This window comes from Tupaia chinensis, unplaced genomic scaffold, assembly GCF_000334495.1.
Source record: "Tupaia chinensis unplaced genomic scaffold, TupChi_1.0 Scaffold144022_1, whole genome shotgun sequence".
In the NCBI taxonomy this organism is placed as follows: Eukaryota; Metazoa; Chordata; class Mammalia; order Scandentia; family Tupaiidae; genus Tupaia; species Tupaia belangeri.
Genome location: NW_006203874.1, coordinates 198544 through 211145, shown reverse-complemented (window position 1 = coordinate 211145; position 12602 = coordinate 198544). Strand labels below are relative to the sequence as shown.

Sequence of the window (12602 nt, the reverse complement as noted above, 5' to 3'; positions counted from 1 at the left end):
GGCCTGGTGGCTGGCTTGTTCGTGCTCTCTCTCTCTCTCTCTCTCTCTCTCTCTCCCTCTCTCTCTCCCTCTCTTCCTCTCTCCCTCTCTCCCTCTCTCCCTCTCTCCCTCTCTCCCTCTCCCTCTCCCTCTCTCTCTCTCCCCTCCCTCCTCTCTCTTTCATGAGTGTGTGTGCCCTATAGCAAGCTTTTAAAATAATAATAAATAAAATTTAATAATTCTTCAGAAATAAAGAACTGCAGTTCATTATCAGAGATGATGATACATTAAAAAGGCCAGGAAGGGATCGACAGGTGGCTTTGTGGTTAAGGTGCTGGGTCCCACGTGGCCAGTTCCACGGTTTAAGTCCCAGACCCGGTAGCCTGAAAAACATTGGGTGCATGCACATGTGTGCCCAAAGTCCCAAAGGAGAATGGAGAGGGTTGTGATGTGGCACCCCCTCTCGGGTGCTCCTTGCTGTCCCTGTCCCTCTGGTGAGCACTCATGCCCTAACAAACACAGCAGGGAGCTGTCTGGAGCAGTTGGGCAGCCCCTGCTCAGGGCAAGGGAAGGGTGTGGGCGCTGGCCTGGGAGCACGGCAGTGCCCGTCAGACTGCCGAGCTGTGCAGGGCAGTGGTTCAGCACCGCCCCGGGCGTCCTTTCCAGGTTGATCAGCTGCTGGCTGTGGCTGACTTTGGACCACCAGGTGACAGAGACGACGCTCAGAATGACTCCAGGTGACGTGTGGGCGCGGGGACTCCCCGGGGTTCCTAGGTGCCCGGCAGTGCTGCCCTGTGGCACTTGCCTGGTCCCATGTGCCAGTCTGTTGCCACCTGGGCTTGGCCTGTGGCTTGCCCGGAGAGGGCCTCTGTGGGTGCCCGGGGCACTGGCTGCTCCTGTCCTACCCCACTCGCCCGGCACGTCCCTGTGCCCTGTGTGGTGGTCCTGGGCTGCCCCAGCCTAGAGCCTGTGCTGCTGGGGAGGCCGACGGGAAGCGGTCGGGGTCACAGCGAGGTTGTCGTGTGTCAGCTGGGTGGGGGCACAGGGCAGGGCACTAGGGTGGGGTCTTGCCATGGTCTTGACGGCAGCGGCTCTGGCGCCCGCTGCACCTGGCTTGCTGAAGGGGTCCACTGGGCTGGAGCAGAGGGCGAGCCCAGCAAGTGGGCAGTGGTAGGGCAGGGATCCCTCCCGAGTAGGCAGGGGCGAGGAGCAGGTGCCTGCCTATAGGCTGCCTTTTGAACCAGGCCCTGTGTGGCTTCCTTTTCAGCAGGTCAGGGACCCTAGAGCGAGGTCTCACGGCCGGCAGGTGGGAAACCCAGATGGTGGCAGTGCAGGGCTGCCAGTTCCTGGCAGGACAACTTGCCGTCCACCCACTCCTGGCCCCGAGGCTGCCAGTGCAGGGATGTGACAGGTGCCTCTTCTCTCCCCAGGAACCTTGGCGCCTGGTTACCTGCTGACACCCCGGAGCCAACTGCACCCGAGAGTGTCTGCGGGATTGACCACGAGGCTCTCAACAGGCAGATTACGGAGTATAGGAGGAGAGAGCGGGTGCCCGGCGCCAGGGCCCTGGGCTGGCCACACCCCTGAGGAGGGTGGAAGGCCCCACCCCGACTGGGCCTGCAACCAGGACCTGCCCGCCCTCACCTGCAGGGGGACGACCAGGACCTGCCCGGCCTCCGCTGCACAGCATGCGGGGTGGGGGAATAGGCAGGACGCAGCGCTCGGAACTGGCGTGGGTGGGGGAGCAGAACCTGGGGTCCGCTCTCGGAGTTGGCAGGGCAGCACCACTGTTGCCATAGCAGGAACATTGCCGGGTTCCGTCCAGTCAGCCACGGTTCAAGTCCTGGATCTGTGGCTTGAAAATCATGCCAGGTGCACCTGTGCGTGCCCAAGATCCCTGGAGGAGAAGGGATTGTGGTGTGGCCATCCCTTTGGGGTGATTTCTCACTTTCCCTCTCACTGTCTCTGTCTCTCTCCAGCAATGTACACACTCTAAAGCTAAAATCTTAAAAAAAAAAAAAAATACACCACGTCTTGTCACAGCTCCTGGAGACGGCGGTCAGGTCTGCAGGGCTGCCTGGCGTGCAGCTGTGCCAGGGCCATAGAGCATGAGGGCAGTCCATCTTGGAGCCGCCAAGATGCTCCCAGTGGAGCGAGAGGCATCCCGTGACCCACCAGGCCCAGGGCGAAGGTGGCTCCGCTCACTCTCTGGTGGCCCAACACTCATCAGCCCCAGACGGCGCAACCTGGTGGCCTTGCCGTGAGCACCGAGGCAGCCCTGGCGTGCTCGTGGTGGTCACAGTCCTGGTGCCTCCTGCAGGAGGGGAGAAGCCGTAGGAGTGACAAGCCAGCAGCCTCTGGGTCAGCCTCTTCCAGACCCCTTTCCTTCTGCTCCCAGCCTGACCCAGGTGACCTCTGTAGGCATCTTCAGGTTATGGCGGTCTGGAGAGCCCTGGCCCAGAAACCCACCTGTGGCAGCCACGCTTTCACCATCATCCACTGAGTGCGGAGCAGGGACACCCGAGTGTACAAACGGGCTGACTCGTCCTGTGACGAGTGTCCTCCACGGCCCAGCTGCCGTGTTCCATGACTTGCCGTTTGAAGTAGCTGTCTGCTTGTGGGCTCTGGGGCCAGGAGTCCTGAGGTGTCGGAGAAGTGTGTGCTGGAGGGCGCTGTGCAGGGCCTGCACCTGGCCGTGGGGCCACTGCTGGTATAGACAAGCTGGACATGGGACAGGCAGTAGTCACGTGCGGTTTCCACCACTGTAGGGTGGCTGAGGCCTGCCACTGCTTCTCACGTTGTGCCAGAGAGGTCAGTGCTGGCTGTTCACTAGACACAAGGTAGAATTTCAAAAAATATTTATTTATATATTTGTAGGTTTTTTTTTTTAATTTTATTTAGCTTTTTTTCTTTATTTAAATTTCACCAGAGAGGGACAGAGAGGGAAAGTGAGAAAGCAAGCCTCCAGGTCCAGGACTTGAACCATAGTCAGCTGTGTGGGCATCCAGCGCCCTTAAGTACCATGCCATCTGCTGGCCCTGTCATGAAATATTTATAAAATAAGATGGTGTTTCTAAGTTTTTTTTCCCCTTTTTGACAAGTGGTTTTCCATAATTTAGACGGGTATTTTTTTGTTTTTTAAAGGTTCTTGCCTTAGGATGCATGTGTGTGTGGCAGGTGGGTGGTGGAGAGACAAGTAAGAAATCACTCCCCAGGGAGGATGGTCATGCCACAATCCCTTTTTCATTCTCCTCCCAGGATCTTGGGCACATACGCACACGTGCCTGGTGTGCATTTTAAGCCACTGGGTCCGGGACTCAAACTGCAGTTGGCCATGTGGGAGTCCAGTGATGTAGCAGCTATGCCATCTGCTGGCCCCTTTGTCATAAGTCATCCATGCCCTCGGGGGATGGAGCTAAGGAAACCCAGACCACAGACCTGAAGTCAGCTGCTGCTGTGACCTTTCCGACCTTTCCCGGAGGACAGAACTGTCACTGTGGCTGTCTGGAACCCCTCCACCCCAGACAGAAAACCGTTTATCCATATCTGTCACAAGACGGGCAAGAACCCAGCAGCTCCCTCTGCCACTCGGGAGCAGAGACTGGACGGGGCCTTCCCTTGCCAGGGACAGACTTGGCAGCTGCCAGCTGGGTCTGCAGTCAGTGGCCTCTGGGTTCAGAACACAAGGGCTCGGAATTGGTCCTGAACGCTGACTGACCTGAATCCCATTCTTCGTTGTCAAAATGTCAATCTGGGAAGAAGGCTGGGGCACAGTGGAGAGGCCAGAGGGGCTACTTTAAAGCCAGGGCTTAGGGGACTAGCAGTTAGCGTAATGGTCATGTCGCTGGGCTTCCATGTAGTTGACTGGTTCGAGTCCCAGAACCGCTGGGTGCGTGTGCATGCTGAGCCCAAGATCCTGAGAGGAGAATGGAGGAGAAGGGATTGCAGCGTGTGACCATCCCCCCTGGGGGGTGATTTCTTGCTTTTTGTCTGTCTCTGGCGAGTGCAGGCACTCTAGAGTAAAAACCTCTCCAAAAAAAAAAAAAAAGCCAGGGCATAGGACAAACCGACTGATGAGCGGGTTTCCAGTGATCCAGACATTTGCTCCACCGACGCAGGGCCAGAAAGCGGGTGTGTCAGCAGGGCCCAACCCACACTGCCATTTCTGAGTTAGGTGGAAACCTGAGTGTCCTATGACAGCTTCCCTAGCATGTTCTCAAAGCTCTACCTGTGTGGCAGGTCAGGACCCCGTCTGAGGCCGGACAAATGTCCTCAAAAGGCCACCTCGCTCGTCCATGACCTGCGTGGACATTTGGGCCCTTCCGTCTGGCGTGTGGGTTTTAAGCCTCTTGGTCCCTGATGGCAGCCAGGCCGTCGAAGCTGCACAGGTGGGGTGTTCCCCAGGCGCTGGGAGCAGGACGTGGCCACCCCCTGCAGTCATCTGTGTGGCCTCTGGGGGCCCTTGGCTCAGGGCCCAGCTGCTGGGTTCTCCCCGTCTCAGACATCTGCTGGCCAGGTGGGCAACTGGACACATACACTCCTGGTCTGGAGGCTGAAGGTCAGAGTGAGGCACCTGCATGGGTGGTTTCGGAGCCCCCCTCTGGGCTTGACAGGGCCTTCTCACTGTAAAGGCACCTGTCCTGCCAGGTCAGGGTCATGCTTATGATCTTATTTAACCCTTTTTTCCTAAGAATTATTTTTATTTAACTTTATTTTAATTTGACTGGAGAGGGACAGAGGGAGAGCGAGAGAAAAGGAAACAGAAGCAAGCTGCCAGGTCCTGGACTCGAACCACTGTCGACTGTGGGAGTCCAGCTCCCTTAGCTGCCACGCCAACTGCTGGCCCTGAGTTTTATTTAACCTTAATGGCTTCCTTAGAGGCCGGTCCTTGAATACCATCTGTCTGGGGGGCTGGGCCACAGTTCCTTCCTCAGCACCAATTGTTAAACACCCACATGCTGTGCCCCGTCCTTGGGTCTGTCCAGAACTAGGGAAAGGGCATTTTCCTTTTTGTCTCTACCCCCAACCCTGCCCTTCCCTCCGTTCTGTGGCTGGAAATGCCCTCTCCCACTCAGGCCCGAGCGGTGGCCATGGGACAGGAGTGCTGTGATCGGACACTCGGGTGCCCTGGGCTGGGCTGGGTCCCACCTCTGAGTGGTGTCACCTCGTGCCTGCACTGAGCATGTGGTACCAGGGTCACTGGGCAGCCCCCTCTGGTTACTGCTGGGCAGCTGGTCTTGGGTGACCACAGGCAGACTGCACAGCTCAGCTGTTTGGCTCTCGAGACACCTGTGCACCGCAGCCTCTGCTCCTGGGCAAAGCCCGGAAGTGGGATGCAGCGCCCAGGCCGGCTGGGCTCGTTCTAACATTTAGTGAGCCATGCCATGGGGACCTGATGACCACCTGGTTAGACCCTGCATGGAAGTTTGATGTGACAAGCGTGCGGGGCACCCGATGCTGCAGTGCTGGGCTGTGGGGGAACAAGGTGGGCCGACTCCAGTGTCGGGTAAGAGACCCGTCCTCCGACTGCCTTCCCACAGGGCACTGGGCTCCCACGTGGCAATGTTGGTACTAGCAGGCTCTCCAGACACGGACGAGGGGACCCCAGCCCACCAGGGAAGCCAAAGCTGGCTCAGTCTGGGTCCGAACGCCTGGGGCTGATGTCTAGGCAGGAGGACAGGGCGTCCCCACCCTGCGAGAGCTGCCTGCTCTTCCTGTGGCAGGCAGGGGTCCCAGAGTGCTTCCCTGGAACCTTCTCATAGCCCAGACGCGGTCCAGCTCTGTGGGCCTCCCTTTTGATCCAGTCAAGTGGACCCTGAATGAACCCCCAGACCTTTTCAACTCGCCCAGTTCTGTCAGGAGTCTCCTCAGTACAGAGCAAACGTCCTGGCCAGGGCTGGTCCTCTGCAAGGGGTGCCCACCTCCAGGCCCCCAGAAAAGACGAGAACGCGACCCCGTTCACTTCGAACAGGACACATTTATTCCCAGTCCCCTCCTCCATGTTCTGCTTCATGAATTCGTGGAGCAGTCAGGGATGAGCTTGTACCTAGCTGGTGGCCCAGCCGCAAGGCCTCGCTGCCGCTTCATGTTGGGGACTGGCCTCTGCCCACCGTCCCCCAGCGTCCGCCTAAGGAACCCTCAGAGCCAGGTCACTGGAGCTGCCCACCTGCAGCGTTGGCTTCCAGCCCGGCCCGGCACATCGCCTTCACCGGCCCCGACCTGCCGCAGAACAGGGAAACCCTCTCCCCGATTTAGAGTTTGCCTGCATTGGGGCCAGCGGGTGGGGTGGTGGTGGAGGCTCTGGACTTCCGCGTGGTCGACTGTTTCCGGTCCTTCCTTTCCCTCTCTCTCTGGTCAAATTAAAAAATAATAAACTTAAAAATTTTTAAAAAGTCTTAAAAAAGGTTTGCTTGTGTTTTCTAGAAACTCGACCACTGTTAGCACCCTGGTCCTTGCTCAGCCCTGTGAGTGGTCTTTGCTTTCTCAACAGAACCGAGTGGGAAAAGGCAGGGACCCTCCACCTCCGCAAGTCGGGGAGAGCTTTGTGGACAGGTGACAGTGACTCCCTGCAGGTGCTGCTTGGCACGGGGCTCACACTTTCCTTCTCTGGGTAGCACAAGCCACAATTTTGATTTTTAAAAATTAATTAATATTATTATTTTAAATTTGCTAAAGGGCATGTGTGCTCACCAGAGAGAGAGAGGGAAAGTGAGAAAGCAAGCCACCAGGTCTGGGACTCAAACCGCTGCCAGCCATGTAGGAGTGCAGCGCCTTCACTCCGCCACCTGCTGATCCTTGACTTGGGTTTTTGTGTGCTTACTCTGACACAATAAAACCACTCCAGACTTCCTGAAGTCTCTGCCCTCGTCTCAGTTACAGTAAGTTATGGGCATTCGTTTCTGTCTAGATGTAGGTTTGGTTTTGTTTTAGTTTTCTTGCTGTAGGGTACATGTGCTTGCTCGAGGGGAGAGAGACAGAGAGGGAAAGTGAGAAATCACCCCCAGGGGATGGCCGCACCACAGTCCTTCCTCCTCCATTCTCCTCTTGGGGTTATGGACACACACACACACACACACACACACACACACACCCCCAGTATGAGTTTCAAGCCACCACATTCGTGGCTCCAGTGCATGCGGACATCCTAACATCGCATATTTCTCAGGATGAGGGGAGCGGGGCTCATTGACCCTGAACACGGATATGGGGCAGCTGATGTCCACTCATGGTCACCCTCCCCTTCCATGAGCCAGAGGACCCAAGGGGGCCATCGGGAGTCCCCAGCTGGAATTTGACCTTGTATTTATTTATTAAAACAGTTTTTTCCTCTCGGCATAGGGCACCCACTGGAGAGAGAGGAAAAGCAAGAAGCCCCAAGCCACACCGCAGTCCTGCAGGCCTTGCACTCGTGTGGGCATAGTTTTTCAAGCCACCAGGTCAGGGTGGAGTTGGTCACGTGGGACACAGCACCTTAACCACCACACCACCTGCTGGGCCCAGTACTCGGACTTTTAAAGCACAGTCACTGGCAATGCCAGCAGCTGGAGACCGGGGAGTCCCGGCGAGCCCGGCAGTGGGTGGGCGCTCGCTGTTCCCTGCTGCTGCTGAATCAGGCCCTGTGAGGGACACGAGGCAAAAGCCACCAGGGGCTACCAGGACATAGGAGGAGCCAAGAGTGCAGGAAGCCACCCAGGCAGAGGTGACCTGTGAGGCCAGGAGTCTGGACTAAAATGGACATGTCACCACACATGGTGCAAAGGAAGGGGCAGTGAAGTCCCCGGGGCACCGGGGCCGATCCTGCCTGGAGGATGGGATGGGTCCAGTTCTTAGGAGTCTCCTCAGTACAGAGCGAATGTCCTGGCGAGGGCCGGGACACCATGTTGTGCACAAGGGCCTCTGTCCCACCCTCCAGGGCTGATGCCCACTTGGGATGATGCCAAGAGATGAGGCCTGCTCTGTGTCCAGGCTAGGGCAGAAAGGCACACACCTGTTTTTACATAATTTTCTAGTGGCAGGAAATCATCCTTTTCCTGCTTGTTGACCTCTCCTTGGCTTCAGTGTGACCTAAGGCCTGGAGGTAAACCAGCTTCCCAGGTGAGAAGCCAGTTGCTTGCCCCTTGTCTGGAAGAGGAGCCATGCCCTGGGTGCTTCCTCACTCTTGCTCTGTCTTCCCCCATCTCTCTCCAGCAAGTGCATATGCCCTATAGGAAAGCAAAAGAAAAAAGAAAAGAAAACCCAAGCGTTTAGCTTCGCAAGCTCTCAGTGATGCTCCTCGATGGCCTCACACTTTCTGCCTTGTCTGAGATGCCAGTGCTGGCCTGTCCGGGCCTTTGCTAAGTGGCAGAGATGCCTCCCTCTCTTGGCTCCTTTCCGTGGCCACTGGAGAGTGGCTCTCAGTGCTGCTCTGGGCAGTGGGGAAGTGGCATTGCAGGGGGTGCAGAATGCTGGGCATGGAGGATCTTCACTGACTACAAGAGACAGTGGGCACATGAGAGTGAGAGAGGGACGTGCCCGAGCCCAGAGGAGCAGGGGCTGCTTCTCGCCTGCACCCTCCCCAAGGTTCTGTGGCTCTGGCCGCAGGGTGCCTCTGCACGCTCAGAGCAAAGGAGCCAGTGTGTTGCGGGAAGGGCCAGTACACGGACCAGCCAGCCCTCTCAACAGCAGAGAGGAAGGTTCTGGTCTTTGTGTTTCGTTTTGTTTTAAATTGCTGAAGGTGCACTTGCCAGACAGAGCAAGAAAGTGTACCCCAAAGGGCCCATTCCTTCACTCCGTTTGGATTCTGGGCATGCAAGTTTCCAGGGTGGGGATTTGAACCATGGTCAGCCATGTGGGACCTGGCTCCCAATGCAGAGGACTCGACTGCTGCACTGTGGGACCAGCCCTCTGACTGCTTTAGGTCAGTGCTCGAATGAATGCCTAGCTTCATTTACTCAGCAGAAGAGAAAGCCCTGAGTCTTCTCTGTTGTACATGACCTGGATCTGGTGTGGCATTTGTCCAGCCGGAATTGTGTGATGTAGACGGAGAAACACAGTTCATTCTCGACCACGGGCCGCTCCTCATGGCCACACCCTTGGGAGTGTTTGTGGTGACTCTTTAGAAAGTAACTACCGGGGCTAGCGGGTGAAATGGTGGTTAAGGTGCTGGGCTCTCACGTGGCTGACTGTGGTTTGAGTCCTGGACCTGGCTTGAAAGTCACACCAAGACCCCAGGAGCAGAGTGGAGAAGAGCTTGTGGCGTGGTCTCCCCCAAGGGGTGAGCTCTCATTTTCCCTGTCGCTTTCTCTAGCAAGTGCACACACCCTGTGGCAAAAACTAAAATAAACAGTAGCTACTGTAAGGGACATCGGCCATCAGAGAAGCAGGACTTCTCTTGCAGGAAGGAGGGTACAGCACCCCTCCCCAGCCACAGCACAGAGTTGCGAGGATGCAGCCCGGAGAGCCTGTCCACAGCGCACGCCAGGCTCACCTTGATTTCTTTCTGTGTTCTCAGGGTCTACAGAATGAAGTCTCACAGACTTTTCAGATTCATCCCTGTCTTACTGGATGCATAGTGAAGCTGAACTCGCTCACCTCCTACTGGTTTATTAAGTTTATTTAGTTATTCGTTTTGTTACAGGGTGCATGCGCTGGCTGGAGACCCATAGAAAGAGAGAGATGGGGAGAGAGAGGGAAAGTGAGAAATCTTCCCCTGGGGGGAAGGCCACACCGCAATCCCTTCACTTGCCTTCTCCTCTCCGGATTTTGGGCATGCACGCCCATGATTTCAATCTACTGGGTCTGGAACTCAAAATATACAGTCAGCTATGAGGGATCCAGCTACCTTAACCACCATGTCATCTGACTGCTCAATTTTTAAAAATAAATATATAATTTTTTTAACAAAAGAAAGTCATTATTTTAAAAAATTGACTTACACCCATTATAACCTAGATTCCAAAACAAACAGAAAAATCACACTTATCATATAAGACAGAAAAGGGAAAAGGGAATTAGTATGTAGTTCTCATAATCAGATGCAGCAATGTCATTATTCATTTCACAGATGAGGAAGCACAGACGAGAAATCGAGGCATTTCAGAGATGGCTGATCCCACCACGAGTTACCGAGTACTGGCAGCTGAACCTCACCACTAAGGCTAGTCTGTTCTCTGTTGCTCACTGAATACCAGAAACTGTTGGCTTTTAAGAGTGTGGGTTTACCTAGCTCAGAGTTTTGGAGTTCCAAGCCCCTTGTCCCCCGTTCTATCTTTCTGGGATTTGGGGCACACGCCCATCTATGTGCCCAGTGTACTCTTCAAACTGCCAGGCCTGAGGTCTGAATTGTGGTTGGCTATTTGAGATCCAGTTCCCTCCTTAACCAATAGGCTACAAGATTGGCATGGCAACTAATTAAAAAATTTTTTTAAATTAATTTACTATTGTTATTTTTTAATTTGATTAGAAAGAGAGAGAAAGTGAGAAAGCAAGCCACCAGATCTGGGACTTGAACTGCAGTTGGCCATGTGGGAGTCCAGCGCCCCAACCACCATGCCACCCACCAGGCCCATGGCAACCGATGTTTAACACAGGATTCTTTGGGGGTCACATTCAAACAGTATTCTGTCCCTGGCTCCCCAAATTCATGTACTTCTCACATACAAAATGTGTCATCCCAGTAGTCCAAAAGTCTTAACTTTGGTTTAACACCAACTCAAAAGTCTAAAGTCTCCTCTGAGACCCAAGGCAAACTCCTTCCAGCTGTGATGCTGTGAAGTAAAAACGGGCCACTTGCTCCAAAGACACTGGCAGAAAGTTGTAGCATAGATATTCCCATTCTATAGGAAGAAAGGAGTGCCGGCCCATACATGTCTGAAACCCTGAAGGCAGCTATTTGACCTCCTTATGCCATGAGATAGGGAATAGGCCCCCAAAGCATCAGCCTTGCCCTCACAGCTCTCCTGGGCTCCCTCAGCTTGGAGCCTTGTGCTTGGGAGTTTTTTTTAATTTGACCAGAGAGAGAGAGAGAGAGAGAGAGAGAAAGAAAGTGAAAAGCAAGCCATCAGGTCCAGGACTCCAGCTGTGGTTGGTCATGTGGGAGTCCAGCACCTTTAACCACTATGCCACCTGCCAGCCCTTTCTATATGTTGTTTTAAAAGTCCTTTTGCCAGATATTTATCACTCAAATTCAACATTCTGCATCTCTTAAGGCATGTACACAATGCAGCCTAGTTTTTTAAATTTATTTTTGATTAATTTTTTTTTTTTTGCTACAGTGTAACAAGAGTGACCTGTTGTCCACTTTCCAACAAGATATTCCTCATTTTTATCTGAGAGCTCAAAATAGCCTTACTGTCAGCATTCTGGTCATGACCACTTAGACAATCTCTAAGAAGTTCCAGACTTTCTGTGATCTTCTCATTGAACCACCACCAAAATATCAGCTTTTCTATCTTGTTCCTCCAAATTTTTCCAGTCTCTATCCATTAGCCAATTTCAAAGCCACTCCCACATTTTTAGGTGTTTACTGTTAAAGCATTTAAGAATTATTTATTTTTATTTATTCATTCATTTGTTTTTTAATTTGACCAGAGAGAGAGACACACACATACAGAGAAAGAGAGAGAGGGAAAGTGAGAAAGCAAGCCACCAGGTCCGGAACTTGAACTGTGGCCAGCCATGTGGGAGTGTCTAGCACCTTAACCACCATGCCACCTTCTGGTTCCCCGAGCAGCACTCCACTTTAAGTAACAAGGTTCTGTTCTAGTCCATTCTCTTGTTTCATAACTGAAACTGGGTGATTCGTAAGAATGGGGTCGGCAGATGGCATGGTGGTTTGTGCTGGATTCCCACATGGCTGACCATGGATCAAGCCTGTACTTAGTGGCTTCAAAATCACATGTGCATGTGTACACAAAAATCCAGAAAGGAGAAAGGAGGAGAAGGGATTGCAGTGTGGAGTCATTCTCCCAGGGTGCGATTCTCACTTTCCCCTCTGTCTCTCCAGCAAACACACATGCCCTATGGCAAAAAAAAAAGAAAAGAAAAAAGAAAAAAAAAGATTGAGCTCACAGTTCTGGAGATCCAAGGTCAGGGGCCACACGTGTGACGGTCTTCCTGTGGGTCACGCGTCTGTGTCTCCTTGTAAACCCACAGGTATCCAATCATGGAGGCCCCACCTTGATTCTAGCCTCCTCCCAAAGACCCCGCCTCTCAACACAGGTGAAACAAGTTTCCAGTCTCTTAATTTTGTTACAATGGCAAAAAGTTTTCCTTTTTTTTTTAAACCCGTGAATCTTTGGGGGACATGTCAAAGCCACAGCATCCAGGCTCTTCAGATGGAAGTGTGTGCGGGGGGGGGGGGCTTGCAGGGACCCAGGCCTGTGTCCTTCCTGGCAGCAGCGGTAAGGGTCTGGTCACATTTTTATCAGCCTATGTGTGTCTGTGTTCTAAGATAACTTATTTAACATATAGGTGGTTTGTCAATACTGACTTTTGGCCAACAGTCCCATAACTCACGTCTGATAAAGCTTATCTAGCACATGTGTCTCCCCATGAGGCGCATCACAGACTGCACTGGAGAGCACGTGGCGGCACTTGGCGCTGTGCTCGGGAACGCGGTGGGCAGTGGAATCAGCAGGACGCGC

At 53.9% G+C, this 12602-nt stretch overlaps 1 protein-coding gene across 1 annotated transcript in view; it reads left to right on the top strand.

The window, feature by feature from the left end:
• The window catches only part of RBFA (ribosome binding factor A), a 9403-nt gene extending 7709 nt beyond the window's left edge, over positions 1–1694 (top strand). The window contains exons 7-8 of the mRNA XM_006165775.3: positions 646–716; positions 1410–1694. Coding sequence (XP_006165837.2) covers positions 646–716; positions 1410–1566 — 228 coding nt within the window. The 3' untranslated portion in view covers positions 1567–1694. The remainder of the gene's footprint in view (positions 1–645; positions 717–1409) is intronic.
• The last annotated feature ends 10908 nt before the right edge of the window (positions 1695–12602 follow it).